The 21785-nt window shown below is 40.6% G+C and overlaps 1 protein-coding gene across 4 annotated transcripts in view; it reads left to right on the top strand.

Annotated features, from left to right (window-relative positions):
* The window catches only part of VPS41 (VPS41 subunit of HOPS complex), a 192715-nt gene that overhangs the window by 137924 nt on the left and 33006 nt on the right, over positions 1-21785 (top strand). For all 4 annotated transcript variants that reach the window (XM_004263331.4, XM_033438469.2, XM_049714911.1 and 1 more), the window contains 7 exons: positions 3144-3241; positions 7141-7270; positions 12825-12940; positions 14231-14287; positions 16774-16835; positions 18185-18266; positions 20595-20687. In XM_004263331.4, coding sequence (XP_004263379.2) covers positions 3144-3241; positions 7141-7270; positions 12825-12940; positions 14231-14287; positions 16774-16835; positions 18185-18266; positions 20595-20687 — 638 coding nt within the window. The remainder of the gene's footprint in view (positions 1-3143; positions 3242-7140; positions 7271-12824; positions 12941-14230; positions 14288-16773; positions 16836-18184; positions 18267-20594; positions 20688-21785) is intronic.

Below are 21785 nucleotides of genomic sequence, written 5' to 3'. Positions count from 1 at the left end.
ATTTATGTTAAAAACCCTGCAGAAAGTAGGCATAGAGGGAACTTTCCTCAACATTCCTGTTCATTCTGACACCACTGTCTCCAACCAGCCCTTCATGGATTCAGCCTTAATATAAAGAATACACTAAATCATGATAGATCTTAAAACAATCCTGTTTTGTTGCATTAGTAAGTAGTAATGGAAAAACAGAGCCCTGAAATGTCATTCATTCTGAAATATCTTTTTTTTTTTTTTAATGCAGAGTAGATGTAGACATTTTCCTAAACTAGGACCTCATACCAGGAAATGTGTCCTCTTTTTTACATGATATCATTACTAATGGGTATTAATGGAGATGAATTTCTAAGTGGTAGAATATTCAATGGTAAGAAAAGCAGCCATTATTTTAGAACTCTTAATTTGTGACTCAAAGGGTGCAACTGTAATTGCAATTTTGTTTTCCATAAGAAGATTTCCGTTGATATGAAATCATTTTAATAAAATGAGAAGAATTATTTAATTGCAGCTGTATCTGAATGGTGATAACTTGCTTAACTGTGCCTCTGGAAATCTTGAAAGCACTATTTTTATATAATACCACATCTTTTCTTCGTTTGTAATTTAGTCAGTTCATGTCATTTCTACCTAAATTATTACCTATTTTCAATTAGTAAAGTGGTAGGATTTAGTATTTAACAAATAAGCATTTTGTTATAGTATCTGGAATTGAGAAGGAAATATCTGCTTCTTCACATCTGTCCTTATTTTCTTGAAGAACACATTAGATTTCCTATTATGTTCTTAATTAAAGAACAGGAAGTTTTCTGTGTTATTAATGCAAGCTCTTGAGGACAGAAATCAGGATGTAGAGGAGGAAAGATTTGGGTAGAATTGTTTTCTAGTTTCTCTGATCTGTATCTTACAGCTCATTCATATAAACCAAAACCTTGATGTGGATTTGGCTACCTTTAGGAGGGATACTGTGTGATGCTCCTTGTCAGTGAGCCTTGGCAGCCCCTTTGGCGTCTCAAATGGGGAGAATACCTCGTTCACCCACCATTTCTTAGATGATGCTCTCACTTGGGTGCCTATGGCAGACAAGCCCATAAAAGGCTCCATGTGATTCCCATGAAACAGTCTCTGTAGCATCTTTGATTGCTCTTCATCCAAGTTGCTGTATGAGTAGCATTTCAACGATGGAATGCGATTTAGTAAAAAAACACAAGTCCATCTCTACCAAAGAGTCTGTGCAACCTCAGGAGTGCTGGCATCCAAAACCTCCTGTTAACAGGCCTGTATGTCTTCCTGAATGTGAAACTGTCACCTCTTTGATCAGTAGGTCATGTGTGGCCCACACTGTTCAATAGCATCTGCACATTCCAACCCTCCCGTCTCTCACCCCTCCCCCCTGCCCACTCCCTACATTCATAGGTAGCACTGGGGAAGCTTCTCCAGAACCTTCTGTGCCTGGCTACACGCAGCACGTGCTCATCTCTGAACACGTGGTTGTGGGAAGTTCTCTACGCATGTGCTTCGTGAGAATATTGATCACATCACCACTTTACCAAAGATGATTTTCAAGAGCCTAGATAAGAATATTCAGTTCAGGTTCAGCAGGTGAGAAAACAAGTCTTCGTGGCAGAGCAGGCACCGTTTGGACTCCCATTGTATGGCTCTGTCCAGGGCACTCTGACCACCTATGCGATCCCACCCAGGACAAAGCTTAAGAAATGTTATCCTTTTAAATATTTACGTTATTAACTACTTACTGTTTTTTTGATTATCCTCAGTCTCATTTGGGTGTGAAAGTAAAATTTTGAAAACAGTTAAATAAGGAGCAGGCATTGAAGATCAGCCCAGTCAAGTGATATACGAGGAGGATGGAGAGGAGGAAGAAGAAAAATTCAGTCCCCCCTCAGTTTATGTGTTATGGGTTTTATTTCTATTCTGATACCTTTATTTATACATGGGAAAAGTCATACCCACAGAAATTAAAATGAATTATCCAAGTTCAGTGTAATTGCAGTTATGACCCAGATTTCCTAACTTCCCATTCAATAGTGTTTCCAGTATGCTACACTGACTTCCCCTGCTTTGGAAAAGATGGTCATTTTATCATAAAAGTTAACTAAACCTGAACCTAATATCACAGAACTGTGGAGAAGAACTGAATCAAGAAACTCGTAGAAAAAGTGGTGGGTTCAAATGAGAGTTTACTCTCAAATGAATCTGTAAGTGCCGTGTATGATTCCTGGAAGAGTCTTTTCCTGGCACTAATATTGTATCAGTTGGCTTTGCTGCATAACAAACCATCCCAAAACTTAGTTGCTTAAAACAACAGTCATTTATTATAAATATTACAACAGCTAGTCATTAGAATCATACTGTAGCAATATTTGTACTTCTACCATTGAGCCTTCTATAAGATCTTTGAGGTCCATTGTAATTAAATCTATATACCTCTTAGGTGATGCAATAGAAGAAACAGAACTACTTCTACGTTTTAATGACTATCTTTTAAAAGGAAAGAGAAATTTCTTATTTTCTCTGACCTTTATTTCACTGAAGAATTAATGGAGTTTCATCATAATGTAATGTGTATTTACACTTTTTTTCTTTTAAGCCTAGATATAACGTTTATTAAATGTTTAAAAAGGAGTAATAGTTTCATAATTACAAATAGCATTTCTTGGGACCATCATGCCACTGTAATGCCCTAATTGTGAAAGATTGAAATTTATGTTTAAATTATTTTTAAAAGTATTTTTGTCACTAGTAATATTTTTAAATTATTTAAAATATTTAATTTTTTAATATTTAAAAGTATTGTTATCGATAATCGTTTACGTTGGGTTTTATAGATTTCAAAGTGTCTTCATGGGATTTAACTGTCATTTTTAAACTAACTAGATAGTGTCACTCTTCACCATTCATGCTGCTGTTATTGTCGAGTTTGCTTTTTATTTGTAATAGAAATTTTCAAGCGTCAGTTCCCAGATATTCTTTTGGGCTACTGATTATTGTCCAGAAAGTATGTTTATCTCTGCCCCCTTTCTGTTAGATTTCTAAAATGAGTCCATCCTGCGTTCGTAGTCGACGTGTCCTTGCCTTTGTGTGCTGCTTTTTGCTGCTAACAGTGAATCTTCTGTCCCTTTTGTTTGCAGTGTCTCAGTTTGAAACTGAATTCTACATCAGCGGACTCGCACCTCTCTGTGACCAGCTTGTTGTACTTTCCTATGTAAAGGAGGTTTCCGAAAAAACGGTAATTTTTTTTTTCACCCCAAATACAATAGGGTGGGTTCATTTGTAGCATTTTTACCCAGATGAAGTTGCCCATGAAAGGACTCAGCTCCAGTCTGAGCAGAACTTCCTGACCTATAAAACAACGTCAACAGAGATTACCCTGCAGGCTTAATGTACTTACGTTTCAGAAGCTCCACTCATTGGTTGCCTTTGTTCCTTTTGCCAAGCAAAGGGGAGTCTTTTTTTTTTTTTTTTTTTTTTTGTCTTCCCTTTTTTCCATCTCTCTTGGTATTTTAGTCGAACGGAACGAAGGATTCCTCTTGCCAAAAGGCCAAGAAACTAAACTGACACTGTGCATTAGCAGAAATGACAGCAATGAAGTTGATGTGTAGCATCAGCAGGGGTCCCTGTGGTCAGAGTGAATTACAGAGAGGGTGGTCCATTATTTCCTGTGGTCCAGATATATTTGTTTACTTCCCAGTGGCCCAGTGATTCTGAGTAGCTTGATTCTTGCTTTGAAATTAGATTGTTGCTAAGTCTCGGTTATCACTGCAAATGATGGTATGAAATGTACGGCTCATAGGAAGCAGCAGAGAATCTGCATTTCATTATACATGATTTTGGAATGAAGCCCCGTTATAGGGTCCAGTGGAGGGGCCTGCATACTGAGTCTTTCTTTGAAGCCTAGGTCGGCCCCATTCCCAGTTTGTCTTTATTGTCAGAGTCCAGAGTTCCTGTCAGGAAGGGGCCAGGGGCGGCTTCAAGGCATAAACAAGGAGAGTTTATTGTAAAGGATTTTCTTTGGGATGCTGTGGTATAAAAGAAATGCAATTGATCGTCTAGCCCTTTACAGTGAGTAGCTTCTCCTTGTCTGTATCCTCTCTCTCTCTCTCTTTTTTTTTCTTTTCCTTTTCAAATAGCAAGGAATAAAATGGGGAGAAAAACCCTGGGAGTCCCGGTTTTGAAGTGGTAGCTGCTCTCCAACATTTCTCTGAGCGAGCTCTTGCATCAGGAAGCCATCGCTATAGTAACCTGGAGCTCTGGGTGCCCATGTTGCTAGGCAATGGGATGCAGTAGACTTAAGTGAACACTCAAACCTGCTAAAATCAATAGGGCTGGCTTCTAGCCCTGTGCAGGACATCAGTTTATTATTATTTTATTTATTTATTTTTTTGAAAATAAAGAAAAGCATTGGCTCCGGAGGGAGTAAATACAGTGCTTTTTGATGAGGAATGTGGGGAGCATTCAGGATGTGATTGAAAGACATAAGAAAAGAGGCAGTAAAATGACAAAGGGAAGGCCTAATAAACGGTTGACCAAAAAAAGAAAGAAGGGAAGGAAACCTTTGTTAATAAGAGAGAGTATTGGAAAGGAGTAAAAACCTAGAAAAGCCAACCTCAAAGAGCAAATTAGAAAATGGAGTTTTTTCAGAGGAAGAAGTGAGGGTCTTGGAGGTGCTTTAAAAATGTGTGTGTCAGTGTATATAACTCTTCATTTTCTCTAACACCAAAGGACACCTGAAATCCTTAAATACAGAAAGAACTGATCAAATTAAGGCAGAAGGAATAAAGAAGCAAGCTTGGGGCCCACCACGCCCCCGTTTTCTTTTTCACATCAAAAAGTTTAACTGCAACAGTAAACAGAATTCGTTTTTATATCTATTGTAATGTTATCGCAGCATATTTTCCTCATTACACCTTTTACATATGTGCCTGTTCCCGCACAGTTGCAGTGACAGTTACAAGCTCTTCTGTGTGGCCATAATTTTAGGAGCATCGTTCCATTCTCTCTGCATATGGCTGTGCAGTCTCCCATCATCTTTCTGGTGGTTGTGAACTGTTTCATCTGGTTGATATAACCTAATTTATGAAGCTGTTCCCTTAATGTTTTGTTTTTCTTCCATTCATTAATAAAGCACGTGTGTTAAGAATGGTGCTCAGCATGGAGTATCAGCGATCAACAAGACCAAATCCCTGCTCCTAGGCAGTTCACGCATAAGCAGGGCTGTTAGACCAGTGAACAAAAGTTGTAAAATAATGATAAGATGGATTTCTCATCCATCACCTTGCTGATGGATTCCTTACACATATGAAGGAGCTATTTATTTATGTGGTCTAGCAAGGTGATTTTCTTTTAACATTATTTGGTTCAATTTTTTTTTTCTATTTTGCTCTTCTAATTTTGATATTTTTTGTCATTGTTATAGCTGTTAATTTTTTAAATAGTCAAAATTTTCAGGTTTTTCCTTTTTGTTGTTTTAAAAGCAAGATATTTGTCATTTCTCCACAGATGTGATAAATTATCCTGTATATTCACTGGGGTTTTTTCCTCTAATAGTGGATCTTTCATAATTGCTTTTTATTTTGGACTCTTTTAAATATATGAGATGCAAAGCTGACGTAATCGCTTCTCAATTAACCTAACAAAATTGATCGAAGGAATCTTCAAGGCTTACTGTTTTACTGGGGAACCTTGGAGAGTTGGGAGTAGTTCTGGATTTCTTTCATTCTGTTCCTTTCATCTGAGTTCTCTGTACCAGTGCCACCCTGCTTTAGGTCTTACTGCTTTAGGTCTCACTGCTTTGGAAAATAGTCAAGTGTATCTTTCGTGCCTCTGTGCTGAATATTCAAAGAGCTTGAGTTTTATAGTAAAACAAACGATTTTAAATCCATAGTCCCAGTTTTTCCACAAATCCCAGTCTTACTGTTTACTTATATAACTTTGACCTCAGTAAACTTTTCGATCCTCAGTTCCTTCATCTGCAAAATTAAGAAGAACAGTACTTACTGAAGGGTGATTTAAGGACTCAGCGAGAACAATCTGTGGACAGTCACCTACTAGGCTAGTGAAATTGTCATAGGCCCTCAATAAAGCATCTTTTCCCCCTCTATCTTGATCTAGAATGGCAGTGTCCCAAACTGTAGTCATTAAGCTATGTGCCTATCCAAGTTGAAATTAATGAAAATGAAATAAAATTTAAAACTCAGTTTCTCAGGCACAGTCATCCCATTTCAGGTGTTTGATGGCCACTCGTGACTCAGGTCTACCACGCTGGGCAGTACAGGCACAGAACATCTACATCATCTCAGCAAGTTTTGCTGTAGACGTAACTCTTAGTCTCTGGCTTCTCAGCATCCCCAGTGAAAGGCCTAGTAGTGGCAGTGGTCTGGATCATGGAGCCGTTTATAATGTAATTTTCACTCTGTCTCATATTTGTGAAGAAGAGGTAACAGAGTTATCTAAGGATGTGGTAGCCGTCCCTTGGGGTTGAAAGGGCTGCAGTGGTGGACCGCTGACATAGTACAGTGGTACCTGTCCTGTGTATCTCATCCAAGAGGTCAAAATAAACCACTGCTATGAGGCTGTCCACAGCAGGTGGTGAGAGAGGCTTACACCTGCCGAATTTACAAAACCAAAGCACTTAATTATGGCTACCTAGAATTAATTTGTATATTTTTAAAAATATGCTGTGACACTTGGCCACTTAGTATCCATGTGATTTTGCACAAGGCACTACTTTTCCTTTTTGTTTTTCTTAATTAATTAATTTATTTTTGGCTGCACTGGGTCTTCGTTGCTGCGTGCGGGCTTTTCTCTAGTTGCGGCGAGTGGGGGCTGCTCTTCATTGGTGTGTGGGCTTCTCATTGCGGTGGCTTCTCTTGTTGCAGAGCACAGGCTTCGGTAGTTGTGGCACGCGGGCTCAGTAGTTGTGGCTCGTGGCCTCTAGAACACAGGCTCAGTAGTTGTAGTGCACGGGCTTAGTTGCTCCATGGCATGTGGGATCTTCCCGGACCAGGGACCGAACCCGTGTCCCCTGCGGTGGCAGGCGGATTCTTAACCACTGCGCCACCAGGGAAGTCCCTAATTTGTATCATTTATAGAAATGTAATTCAAATGAGACTTTCTTTTTCCCCTTAGGAAAGAGAATACTGCGCCAGACCCAGACTGGATATCATCCAGCCGCTTTCCGAGACTTGTGAAGAGATCTCTTCTGATGCTCTGACTGTGAGAGGCTTTCAGGAAAATGAATGTAGAGATTATCACTTAGGTGAGAGACATCAAGGATCCGACTCACGTTATTTCTTATATTTATGTTTTTTCCCCTCCACTTGAGTAGCACAACCAGGAATTTAAATCAAGGTGCTGAAAGGCTCTTAGAGCCTATCTGGGCAGGCCTTGTATGTTGAAAATGAAGGCGTCAAGGCCCAGAGATGCTGTAGAAGTTGCTTGAGTTCCCACAGCAGGAGGGAGGGGTAGAGATGAGGCCAGGACCAGGGTGAGGAGGCTTTGTGGCCTTTGTCCTTGTATTTGGTCTCCTGTCCTAACTATTTCATGTGACACCTGACTTACACTGATGCCAAGCAGTATGGTTCTCTAGTTGGCGTATCGCTCCCAACGTTATATCCCTAGAAGGTGTACTCTGGGTTGCCGGAGAAATTGTCTTTCTTTGACCGAATGCTCAGAGTTTGAGAGAGCGCCTGGTCCATACTGGGCTTTCACTGAGTATTTGTTGAGTGGATGCATGAATGCACTTAGTCACTGCTTGGAAATAAAGGGAGAACCATTGCTTTGTAGTCATACCAGGGGCCTCTGTGTTTTGGTGTCATCATATCCTTGAAAAATACGTTGATGGAAAAATAGAACAGCTTTGGCTGTTGAGAAATTCTTTCCTGCTTTAAAAACAATAGACATGTTTTGAGAATATTTTCAGTTCTCATTTTGGTCAATGAAGAAATATCCTGTATCTGTTAGAGCTTTCTTAGATGAAGCCCTTGATCAGCTGAGAAATGGGAGTGGATATTCTGGACTTAGCAAAAAGCAAATGTGATTCACAAGTGAAAGCATCCAGTTGAGGTAATTTTTGCTCAGAGCAAACTCTGCTGCACATTTAGAAACCCTTCAGAACAGGTTTTATAATTGAATTCTTCAGGAAACCCTTACCATCGGCATTGTGCACAACACGCTGAAATGATAGATGATGTCTCCAGGGCCTGGGGCATCTGTCATTTATGCTTTAGATGGCCTTGACCTTGAAGAGGAGGAAACATTTATCGCCAACTGTGGGGTGTAATTGTTCTGTAAAAATAGAACTGTGCTGTAAATGGTCATCAATAAAGTTTATATACAGTAGATAAATTATATACAATAGACATGGAGAATTTTGAGCGCTATCTTTCAGCTGAGGTCAGAACGTTAATATAGGAAATAGAATTTTTAAGCCTACCTTATTTTTTTCAAGTTTTTTTGGTACTTCCTCCCTCCTTCCCTCCCTTCCTTCCTGCTTCCCTTCCTTCTTTTTTCATTCAAATCATTTTACGTGTGAATATTTTTTTATGAATATTCATTTATTTTTAATGACTTATTAGAACAAATACCTATAGATATCATTATATATATGATATATAAATTAATTATACAATATATCATGTATTAATTATTAAAACATACTCTGGTAAATATTATATATTCAATATGAAACAGGAGGAAAGGGGGCAGGGCACAACCTTTAAAAGAATTACATAGCCCGAGGACACAACATAAACTGATTAGAACAAAATAGGTCCAAGATGGCGGACGAGTCTACTTCCACTAGACCTTGAGCCTCAGTATACACTCATTGTAACACATCAGCAAGCTAAGCGACACACCCACAGGTGCCACGACAGTTCCAAGGATGACCATAAAGGTCAAAAAGTGGGCGGTGGCTCAATTCCTAGAAACCCCCACCCCTTCCCCAAAATAGCTGGAATACTCCTCCCACTCATCAGCGTATGAAATTACTCACCCCTATAAAACTAACAACCCCATACCCTGGTGCTGCCCTCGCCTTCTTTTTTTTTTTATTTTTTTTATTTTTTTTATTTTTTATTTTTATAGGTATACCTGGATTTAATTCTCACTTCTACCGCTTGGTAGCTGGATAGCCTTAGGCAAGTTTCATACCTCCCTGAAATTCACTTAATTCAGTCTGTAAAATGGCATAATAACTTATTATAGCATCCTTTTAGGAATTTTAAATCAGTTCTTGAAATAAAAGTACACAATATATAGACAAGTATGGATTCCTCAATAGATGTTTGACCTTTCATTTCTCCAGTATCCCACCCGCATCAAATAAAGAAAAATACTTTTTAAAATTTACGAATATTTCATTGTTGTAAAGTTAAAGCCATAAAAATAATCAAATGGCCTACTATCATACCGTTAGAAGAAAAAAAAAAAAAAAAAGGTGTTCATGAGAGTTCCATATTAGAATACAAGTTTTCCTTAGGCACCTGTTTATGTATGCTATTCTGCTCTTTACAATAAATAATTAAATTTAAAAGACTTAATTCCTCACTTTTAAGACCTTATTAGTTTACAAATTACATATTGACCTATGCTAAATTTTATACCGACCCATGCTAATGAATTCAGTACAGAAAACAAAAAACACTGCACTCAAGCAAACTACATATATATATATATATATATATATATATATATATATAACTTATATGAGAATTGCTACTCCAGCTTTCTTTTGGTTTCCATTTGCATGAAATACCTTTTTCCATCCCCTTACTTTCAGTCTGTATGTGTCTCTAGGTCTGAAGTGGGTCTCTTGTAGACAGCAAATATATGGGTCTTGTTTTTGTATCCATTCAGCCAATCTGTGTCTTTTGGTGGGAGCATTTAGTCCATTTACATTTAAGGTAATTATTGATATGTGTGTTCCCATTCCCATTTTCTTAATTGTTTGGGGTTTGTTATTGTAGGTCTTTTCCTTCTTTTGTGTTTCTTGCCTAGAGAAGTTCCTTTAGCAGTTGTTGTAGAGCTGGTTTGGTGGTGCTGAACTCTCTCAGCTTTTGCTTGTCTGTAAAGGTTTTAATTTCTCCATCAAATCTGAATGAGATCCTTGCTGGGTAGAGTAATCTTGGTTGCAGGTTTTTCTCCTTCAACACTTTCAATATGTCCTGCCACTCCCTTCTGGCTTGCAGAGTTTCTGCTGAAAGATCAGCTGTTAACCTTATGGGGATTCCCTTGTGTGTTATTTGTTGTTTTTCCCTTGCTGCTTTTAATATGTTTTCTTTGTATTTAATTTTTGACAGTTTGATTAATATGTGTCTTGGCGTATTTCTCCTTGGATTTATCCTGTATGGGACTCTCTGTGCTTCCTGGACTTGATTAACTATTTCCTTTCCCATATTAGGGAAGTTTTCAACTATAATCTCTTCAAATATTTTCTCAGTCCCTTTCTTTTTCTCTTCTTCTTCTGGAACCCCTATAATTCGAATGCTGGTGCGTTTAATGTTGTCCCAGAGGTCTCTGAGACTGTCCTCAGTTCTTTTCATTCTTTTTTCTTTATTCTGCTCTGCAGTAGTTATTTCCACTATTTTATCTTCCAGGTCACTTATCCGTTCTTCTGCCTCAGTTATTCTGCTATTGATCCCATCTAGAGTACTTTTAATTTCATTTATTGTGTTGTTCATCGTTGCCTGTTTCATCCTTAGTTCTTCTAGGTCCTTGTTAACTGATTCTTGCATTTTGTCCACTCTATTGTCCATTCTATCTCCAAGATTTCGGATCAACCTTACTATCATTATTCTGAATTCTTTTTCCGGTAGACTGCCTATTTCCTCTTCATTTGTTAGGTCTGGTGGGTTTTTATCTTGCTCCTTCATCTGCTGTGTGTTTTTCTGTCTTTTCATTTTGCTTATCTTACTGTGTTTGTGGTCTCCTTTTTTGCAGGCTGAAGGTTCGTAGTTCCTGTTGTTTTTTGTGTCTGTCCCCAGTGGCTAAGGTTGGTTCAGTGGGTTGTGTAGGCTTCCTGGTGGAGGGGGCTAGTGCCTGTGTTGTGGTGGATGAGGCTGGATCTTGTCTTTCTGGTGGGCAGGTCCACGTCTGGTGGTGTGTTTTGGGGTGTCTGTAGACTTATTATGATTTGGGGCAGCCTCTCTGCTAATGGGTGGGGTTGTGTTCGTGTCTTGCTAGTTGTTTGGCATAGGATGTCCAGCACTGTAGCTTGCTGGTCGTTGAGTGAAGCTGGGTGCTGGCGTTGAGATGGAGATCTCTCGGAGATTTTTGCTGTTTGATATTATGTGCAGCTGGGAGGCCTCTTGTGGACCAGTGTCCTGAAGTTGGCTCTCCCACCTCAGAGGCACAGCACTGACTCCTGGCTGCAGCACCAAGAGCCTTTCATCCACAGGGCTCCTTAATTTGGGATGATTCGTTGACTATTCAGGTATTCCACAGATGCAGGGTATATCAAGTTGATTGTGGAGCTTTAATCCTCTGCTTCTGAGGCTGCTGGGAGAGATTTCCCTTTCTCTTCTTTGTTCGCACAGCTCCCAGGGGCTCAGCTTTGGATTTGGCCCCGCCTGTGCGTGTAGGTCGCCGGAGGGCGTCTGTTCTTTGCTCAGACAGGACGGGGTTAAAGGAGCCGCTGATTCGGAGGCTCTGGCTCACTCAGGCCGGGGGGTAGGGAGGGTCACGGAGTGTGGGGTGGGCCTGCAGCGGCAGAGGCCGGCGTGACGTTGCAGCCTGAGGCGCGCCGTGCGATCTCCCGGGCGAGTTGTCCCTGGATCCCGGGACCCTGGCAGTGGCGGGCTGCACAGGCTCCCCGGAAGGGCGTGTGGCTAGTGACCTGTGTTCGCACACAGGCCTCCTGGTGGCGGCAGCAGCGGCCTTAGCGTCTCATGTCTGTCTCTGGGCTCCGCACTTTTAGCCGCGGCTCGCGCCCGTCCCTGGAGCTCTCTCAAGCAGCGTTCTTAATCCCCTCTCCTCGTGCACCAGGAAACAAAGAGGGACGTAAAAGTCTCTTGCGTCTTCGGCAGGTCCAGACTTTTCCCCGGACTCTCTCCCGGCTAGCCGCGGTGCACTAACGCCCTGCAGGCTGTGTTCACGCCGCCAACCTCAGTCCTCTCCCGGCGCTCCGACAAAAGCCGGAGCCTCAGCTCCCAGTCCCGCCCGCCCCGGCGGGCGAGCAGAAAAGCCTCTCGGCTGGTGAGTTCCGGTCGGCCCGATCCTCTGCGCTGGAATCTGTCCGCTTTGCCCTCCGCACCCCTGTTGCTGTGCTCTCCTCCGCGGCTCCCAAGCTCCCCCACTCCGCCTCCCGAAGTCTCCACCCGCGAAGGGGCTTCCTAGTGTGTGGACACTTTTCCTCCTTCACAGCTCTCTCCCGCTGGTGCAGGACCCGTCCCTATCCTTTTGTCTCTGTTTAGTTTTTTCTTTTGCCCTAACCAGGTACGTGGGGGGTTCCTTGCCTTTTGGGAGGTCTGAGGTCTTCTGCCAGCGTTCAGTAGGTGCTCCGTAGGAGTTGTTCCACGCGTAGATGTATTTCTGGTGTATCTGTGGGGAGGAAGGTGATCTCCGCGTCTTACTCTTCCGCCATCTTCCCGGAACTCCCGTGTGAATATTTTTTAAAGCACTGGAATAGACTCTATCATTCTCTACCTGTCTCTCACCCCTACCTTCAAACACAGCCAAACACATTTATTCCAAAGCTAAGAGAGTTTTCTGTTCGCTTGTAAGTTGGGTAGCCTAACCCTGTCCCCCCGCACCAAACCACTGCCAAGGTTTCTACTGTTGAGTCACCCAAGTTGTTGCTCTCTTATCTCTAGAATACTCGGAAGGGGAGTCACTCTTCTACATTGTGAGTCCAAGAGATGTTGTCGTAGCCAAGGAACGAGACCAAGATGACCACATCGACTGGCTCCTTGAAAAGAAGAAATATGAAGTAGTCTTGCTTTTACTTAAAAGTATTGACACGTCGGTAACAGAGAGGGGCTAAAAGGGTTTTGTAATAAATCTTTCACGTAGGTGAATTAGAATGTTCTAAGCTAGTGATATGTAGGAGGCCAATAACTTTCCGATACTCTTTTCGCAAGTTATGGAGAATAAAGACCACAAGGAGGTTGACTGGCCTTACTGTTCAGTGGAAGAGGCATTGGTGATGGAGGGAGGGGTAGGTTTGATCCAGCCTACTGATAAGTTTATTTGGTGGTTTTTCAAGAAAAATAAAATAAAGCTAGTATTTCAGAATCATCCATTTGGATATTTTAGTGAAATCATTTATTTTGTGCTTATATCATGTGTAAAAAGTAAAGCTATCAAACTGTACTCAGGAGGGTTTGAGCTACCTGTTCAGATGGAATGATGTTGTCCACGTCATTGAGTCTCGGTTCAGACTAATTTGAGTAGATAATGCCCCATCATGGCTTTTTTTAAAAAAGGAAAACATTTTAAAGTTTTAATAGCTGCAAAGGTATTATTCTGTTGGTTTAGTTAGAGAAACTCTCTGGATAGTCTTTTATGCTAATTAGCCAAAAACAAACAGAAAATAGTCCACTTACTTGGTTAAGTTTGTAACCACCTGAAAGGATTTGGAAAAACAAGCTTTTAACTTATAAACTCTTTGGAGTCCAGGTATTGATACCAAGTTCATATCCCAGTTATTACCATTATTGCTTTAGATCCAGCAGCTTCTTAAAGAAATAATTTTGTGTTTCAAACATTTGTGTTCAAGGAATCATTGTAAACTTACCAAAATACAAATAAAATCAGAGATTTTCAAAATCTTAGTGTAGTTGTACCTAAATGTATGCATACAGGTTACTTTTTATGCTTCATAAAGGAAAAGTGCCCCTTGATTAATATATGTCATACAGATTTAGAATGACAGATTTTTTTGTTTGAACATAAGAGATTTTGTTGTATTTTGAGTTGCGTCTGAAATGTGATTCCAGGGTCCTAATGTGGAAATGAATTCAAATGGAAATAAGAGAAGTCTTCATTTTGGTTGACTGCTTTTGTTTGAGTTTGAATTCAGTGAGGTTCACTCAACCATAACATTAAAAATTCCTGTGCTTGAAGCAAAAGCCATGGGAAAATGGGGCTTATTTATGTAGCCCAGGACTTTAAAACATAATAAATATAGTGTTTATAACCGCAATGTCTCTCTCTCCCACTCTCTCCCCTTTTCCCTTCTTCCTTTTCGACTGCTTTTATCATGCTTATGTAAATACAGGAAGCTCTGATGGCAGCTGAAATTAGCCAAAAGAACATTAAAAGACATAAGATTCTGGTAAGTATGTAATTTTACTATTTGAAACATAACTTTACCTTTCAATAAGTTATAATGAGGCTGAAAGTAATTTGAAAAGAACGGATTCTTGCTACCTTTTGAGAAGTTATTTCAAACGAATTCCCTAACCTGTGAGGTCAAAATAGTTCATTTTATTGAATCAGCTTCTGCTTGTAAACAAGAAACTTGAACAACTGCTAGGAGGTAGTTTTAGGTAATTTGGAAACTGGATTTATAAATACACTTTAAATACAAAGCTTTCCAGTTATGCGTGGGGAAGTTTCTTTAAATCACAGGTAAAACCACATTATCATGAAATTTATCAAAAGAGTAGTTTCAGGGCTTCCCTGGTGGCGCAGTGGTTGAGAGTCCGCCTGCTGATGCAGGGGACGCGGGTTCGTGCCCCGGTCCGGGAAGATCCCACATGCCACGGAGCGGCTGGGCCTGTGAGCCGTGGCCGCTGGGCCTGCGTGTCCGGAGCCTGTGCTCCGCAACGGGAGAGGCCACAACAGTGAGAGGCCCACGTACCGCAAAAAAAAAAAAAAAAAAAAAAGAGTAGTTTCATAAAATTAGACTGCTTCAGTGTCTCTATAAGAACAGGCTCAATTTATTTTGTTATGGTGACTAATCTAGGACATCAAATATATTTTTATTACATTTTGGACTTGGGAAAAATATTGTGAGTGAAAGCCCATTTCTTTGCTAACTGTGAAAATGAATGTGCAGATGGAAAGCAGAAAAGAAATGTTATCCTCTGAGTGTGAAGGGTCCTTAGAGATCATCTAGCCCAAGACCCTAGTTTACAGTTGAAAACTGGAAACTTAGTTATTTATGGCTATTTGGGTTCCAGTGCAAAGTCCTTCTGCCTATACTTTCCTCACCTTAAACTTCTCTTTAAAACTTGCCAAAAAGCCTAATTCTCAAAGAGTACACAAGCAAAATAGTTCAGGAACTAAAAGGGAGAGAGAGAATGAGAGCATCTTATGTTGTTTTATTCATTCAAAATTGTAGAGAATAAGCAAGGATTACCTAGAAATGGAGTATTCCAGCCAGTGGAAGAGTATAGTTGAAGTAAGCAGGTCAAAAGTAAGATAAGCTTAGCTTAGTCAGTTGTACATTGCATTTGGTAATATGAAAGTGACAAGTGCATTTTCTGTATATATTATTTATTCTCAACATGCTTGGTGGAGTGAAAGTGAATAGGAGATGATGAAGTTGAGTTGAATATAGACTAAGGCTAGCCTCGAAGTGGAAAAGAGTCAGGACAATGGCTGGGGACTGTGACATCATGGGGAGGTTTTGGGTGATGGTGGGTATTTTGTGTAAGACATTTAACGTGCTTATGCTTAGGGGAAAGAGAGAAAATCAGGTTGAGGTTAAAGGAGCACAGAGCACAGGATGAGTTGGGAGGGAGCATGGACATGGGGAGAAAGGTTAGAGAAATTGACTCTTCAAAAGAGGCATCTCTTCTCTGAAACTGTAGATACTGTGATACGTGATCTATTTTCAGAGAAATAAAGTTAAGCACCTTTTCTTCACTCTGTAGTTCCAACAGATTTGAAATACGATTTCCTACACAGTAGTCATTAAAGTGAAAGTTTAATAAACTAAGAACTTTGGGTATTTCCCTTCACTCTTGAAATGGGCATGCCCTTTGCATTAATCACGCCTGGACATTTTTCTCCTAGGGTGAGGCAGGCAGAGAGAAAAATGGGCTCCTGCCATTTCTGCTATCCAGGAAGAAGCTCTGCAAAAAATTGTGCATAAAGTAGAACTTAAAATCCAAGTTTTGTTATATATATTGAGTCCAAGCTTCTCATGCAAATGCTTTTAGGTGGAACTAATCTTTCATAAGAGTCATGAGGCGATCAAGCAAGAGGTCCCCCGTCTCTGGTGACACAGGCCACCTCAAATCCTTTCAGGACTAAGGTGGAATAAGTGAATGAGCACGAATCCTGTGAAGCCAGTCAGTGCATTGCTTTGAGCTCCAGTCTCCTCATCTGTAAACTCGTGGGTTCGAATGACCTGGTTTTCTGAGCTCATTTTCACTTCGATGTTAACTTTAAATATTTCCCTTTCAAATGATCTGTCATTTCATTTTTCCTACAGCATTCCCTCAGACTTGGTATAGAAGAGACAGGTAGCTCCTGTTTTAGGGATGAAAGCACAAGAAAAATTTTATATCCAGTGACAACATGAAACTGTTGGATCATGTTTGTCTTATCAGAGATTTCTTTGTAGGAAATTTCTTAAAAGAGGGCAGGCTAGGAGCCTTTAAAGTAGTCACGTTTTTTAAAATTGTAAACTCTAAACTTTGTGAGAATACAAGTATATTTAAATATGCTCAAGAAAGAAATGAGCATAATTACATAAAGCAAACGAAGATGTGTGAACGGGTTCCAGTCAGCGGGCCCACTCAGGAACGGAGACCCAACTTTCCACGTGTTCCAGTTAAGTATGAAATTCCTTCATTTCATTTCCCCTAGGACATCGGCTTGGCATATATAAACCACCTGGTGGAGAAAGGAGAGTACGACATAGCGGCACGGTAATCAAGATGTTTTCACAATTATTTGTTAATATAAATAGAATTGAGCCATGTTAGCAATACGAATAAGTCATTCTCTACAGTTGACGGACTTTTTTTTTACATCTTTCTAACAGGGGTTATTTTTGAATAGTAATGCTTTTAACCACGGAATGGGTTGATAACATGTTATTTACCCACCTACTGTCTCATTTGCACTAAACGAAAAATGGTTTTCTCGTTATTTAATGAGAAGAGTGTCAGAAATCACGAAGAGCTGATACTTTACCCTTCTTATAAGCTGACAAGTTTGCCTGCAAGTTTCATGAGTGACGGCAAAAGACCTGATACTCCGGGGTCAGAGACACAGGACCGTCTACCTCAGCAGTAGTCGTGGCCAGAGTACCAGCACCTTCTCCAGATCCCACAGCATGAGGCAGAGAGGCCCAGGTGACTCGGCCCAGGCAGCAGGTTGCGTTACAGGAGAGGGACCCTGGGCTTAGGGTGTCTGATTCTTTTATAATGGGCTTTTATAAAGCCTGCCTGCCCTTGGCTCCAGAGGAAGATGTTATTTTTATTTTACTGGGCAGTAAACAAACCTGCCCTGTGCTCCAGAGGGAGACACAGTCTGTGTCCTCTCACCTCCAGGGCTGTTCACGCTACAAGCATCCTAGGAGAGACAGGGCAAAAGGGAAAAGAGACAAAAAGAGACAGGTTTTTGCAGGACAAAAACCTAAATGGTTTATAGTGGTCGTGTGGGTCTGTGTGGGCAGTTCCCCCTCGAGCTGCGCAGTGCCCTCTGCAGGACTGCGTGGCTGCCCGGAAACAGTCTTCAGGGCCGCTTTTTGTCCCCTGATTTAGGGAAATGTGTTTCTTTCATGTGTAAATCAAAGTTTTATTCACACATGAACATTTTTCTGAATTATATACTGAAGTAGGATTCTAATTTTCTAAAGTCTGATTTTGTAGTCCACTATTTTAAGCCATTGAAAAAGTGGTTTCATTGACACTTTTGGGTACGATGATATTTCTTCAAGGCAAGAAGGGTCCCCAGACCAGCAGCACTCATCTGGATAAGTAGGAAACTCAGAACAGAAAAATCAGTGGGAAAACCCCTAATCAAAGTCTTCTGAAAGGGATTCATCTTTATTTATAACTATTTCATATTTTCATGATTTCCGTCAACTTTGTATATGCAGTCAAGTGAGTACCAGTAATATCTTTATGTTCATTGGCACTTGAAATGGAAATTTGTCAAAGTTCTGGGATGAGAGATTTATCTAAACCACTAGGGGAAATGTCTACTTATTCTGTCTCTGTTTGTTTTCTTTATTTATACTTTCTTTTCCCGGGGATGTTTTTACTGCCAGCAAATGCCAGAAAATTCTTGGGAAAAATGCAGCACTCTGGGAATATGAAGTTTATAAATTTAAAGAAATCGGACAGCTTAAGGTAAGCATAGCTTTATTTTTAGCTCTTTAATTTTTGTATGTAGTATATTAATATTGAGATGGAAATAAAATTAATAGTAATCAGTTCTTTATTGGGAAGCGAGTACTATTTCAGCTAGAAAGAAAAACTTTTAGAAATTAGTCACCAAATAGAAATCTCGTTTATATTTTATGTGCATAAAATATATACACATGTATTACATATATGATATGTTCACTTTCTTATCTCCCTCCAATTCCCTCTGTGTTCAGATGGAAGTTTTCATGTTCTTTTTAATGAATGTGGAAAACAGGTATAGTCTCGTCACCGTAGATTATAATAAACATAAGGCTTTTTTCACATGTACTGAAGAATTAGTGCATTTTCCAACATCTTACCTGCTGGAAAACAAATGGGAAATTTTGACCAGGTAGCTCGAACAAATAATTTTGATATTTCATTTTTTTATCTTTCATTTTAGTTTACAATATCTAAACTAATCAATAAAGTATTCCTATGTCTGGAGATCTGTTTAAAGCATTTTGAAAAAACTTTTCAGTATTTGTGAGCCTCTTCAGTGTTCCCTTAGAATTATGAACATGCTTTTAAAAATTCCAGTTATTCACCTGGCCAGCCTCTTGCCTTGTCCTCTGCTTGCCCCATAAATGTAGCTCTGCTCCAGGAGACCCTCAAGGACACTTCTCGTCACGTTTATTGGATTGACCTTGGGGGATGTTCTCCAGCCCTGTGGCCGTGTTTACCACGATGGCTCCATCCCCCAGACCTCTAGTTTGAATTCCTTATCTATGCTGGAAGCGTGTGGTGGACATTTTTCCTTGTGTGTACGTGCTGCTGAGAATGATTACTCAGATTAATGTGAATCCATTTCCCTCCCAAGTTTGGTCCTTCTCCTTTCAATCTGTGTGTACCACATCACAATATACTCATTTCTCCATGCTTAATAGCTCAAAGCCACTGTCTTTTTTTTTTTAAAAAACATCTTTATTGGAGTATAATTGCTTTGCAGTGTTGTGTTAGTTGCTGCTGTATAACAAAGTGAATCAGCTATACGTATACATATATCCCCATATCCCCTCCCTCTTGCGTCTCCCTCCCACCCTCCCTATCCTCACCCCTCTAGATGGTCACAAAGCACTGGGCTGATCTCCCTGTGCTATGCAGCTAAAGCCATTGTCTTGATGAGAACATCTAACTCACCTCCTTATTCTGTTTTTTCTCCAGCTCTTGTCAGTTTCACTTTGTCAGTACCAGTTGGGCGTCTCCTCCCTCTCTGGTACCACTGCCTTAACTCCCGCCTGAACTATTGCAAGGGCCTTCCGGCAGATCTATAGACAACCCTAACCCACAGTTAGCCGTTTAAAAACGAAATGTGCTCCTCTCATTTCCTTCCTGCTCAGAGCATAAAATCTGAATCCCTTTCATGACCCCACGTCACCTTCCTCTTCAGCCTCATCTCCCTCCCGTGACCCCCACTCACATGTCTGAGCCATGCTGACCTCCCTGCATGCAGAGTGTGCATTCATGGTTCCATGCCTTTGCCCATGCTGTTCCCTCTACCAGGGTGCCCTTCCCCCTCTCTCTTGGCCTGACAGGCCCCTGGCATCTGTCACTTCTGCTTCAGTCTCCAAGATCCACCTCGCCACAGCATCTTGTTTGCCCCTCTCTCAAGACACTTAGCACGCAATATTGCAACTGGCTGTTTAGATATCTGCATATCTTCCCTCTGAAGCTGTGAGCTCCTGGGGACAGTGCCTGGAGCTCTGGGTCCCCAGGACAGAGCATGGCGATTGGTGTGTAGTGCACTGCAGAACCATTTACAGTGTTTGGAAATTCAACACTTAACACAGTGCTGAAGTAGCTAAAAACACAAGGTTTATTTTCCCTTAATTTCAAACGATGATTATGGGTTTTTAAAGGTTGATGTATTATTCCATTTTAAGGAAGAAAAAAAAAAAGATGAATAGATGACCTATAACTCCTTGATTACTTAAGAAGTTGACTTTTATCATCATTCTCCCTAATATTACTTAGATTTTCATTAATTCATCAGGAAGAACAGAGAGATGTTTAACTTAATCGAGGCAGTGTCTTTTATTCATTCATTCATACATGTAGACACCTTATCTGTACTTTTTAAAATGTATTGTAACATGTTATAAGAAGGTAGAGCTTATTTGAATCTTTTCTCTTCGTAATATTTTTCCAAAGTACTCTGTTGCCTTAAGTTTTTAAAGTAAATGTATATTTTTATATGTGCTGCCTCTTTGGAGTAGTTTTATTTTGCTACTTTTTAAAGATTTTTTTTTTTTTTGCCTTTTCCTTCCTTAGGCTATTAGTCCTTATTTGCCAAGAGGGGATCCAGTTCTGAAACCACTCATCTATGAAATGATCTTGCATGAATTTTTGGAAAGTGATTATGAGGTATGACATTCCAACATGGTCAAATTGTTCTCAGTGAAAAATGTTATGAAATCTAGAAGAATGGTACACTGGAGCAGCTGGCCTAAAGGCAGCAGATTTGCAGTTTCTCTGTGGTAGATGAAACTGAGATACATACACTCTGATGACCACTGATGGGTTTTTTTGGGTTTTTTTTTTTTTGCGGTACGCGGGCCTCTCACTGTTGCGGCCTCTCCTGTTGCGGAGCACAGGCTCCGGACGCGCAGGCTCAGCGGCCATGGCTCACGGGCCCAGCCGCTCCGCGGCACGTGGGATCTTCCTGGACCGGGGCATGAAGCCGTGTCCCCTGCATTGGCAGGTGGACTCTCAACCACTGCGCCACCAGGGAAGCCCGCCACTGATGTTTATGTGGACCTTGTTACAGAAAATGTCGAATCCATGGACATTTTGAATATTTCCTTAAAGCTACCTCCTCGATAGAGCTAAAGGGAAAGGACCAAGTGCCATTTGGGGGAATTCATAAATAGAATAGCATCTGCTAATGATGCTTCTACTACCCTTAAAGAATTCAGAACTTTCTAAAACTTGAGTCTTAGAACTAAGTTTGCCAAAGGAGGATTGCAGAGAAATTGGGACGCAGGTAGGGGGAAGGGGACTGGAAATGATCAGTTTTGCTTATTGTTTAAGGAGAAAGGTGGTACTTAAACTGCTTATCTACTGTACACGCTGTACTTTTACATGCATGTTGCGATATTATACTCCCAGCAACACTATCATAGTGATATCCAATTTTACAGAGGAACTAAAAAGGCCATCCATAATAGGTATGGCTGGGTTTGACTTTAAATTTGGTGTTTGCATGCACCCAAAATGGATGATAATTTTTTAAGTTTGTCCCTTTAAAATGCATTTATTCAGAAAGTCTCTGTTCCGTGTGCCTCCTGTATTCCAGGAATGTGCTGGGCGCTAAGCATGCACATGTGAATGAAATGATGCGCGTTTAGCAATAGCTCTAGTCTGAGTCACACCCAAGCACATAAACCAGCAGTTCTCAACAGAGGTGGATTCCCCCACCCCCATCCCCGTCCCGCAGGGGACATCTGGCAATGTCTGGAGACA

Source organism: Orcinus orca, chromosome 9 (genome assembly GCF_937001465.1).
Source record: "Orcinus orca chromosome 9, mOrcOrc1.1, whole genome shotgun sequence".
Classification (NCBI taxonomy): Eukaryota; Metazoa; Chordata; class Mammalia; order Artiodactyla; family Delphinidae; genus Orcinus; species Orcinus orca.
This window is presented reverse-complemented; position numbering and strand designations above follow the sequence as displayed.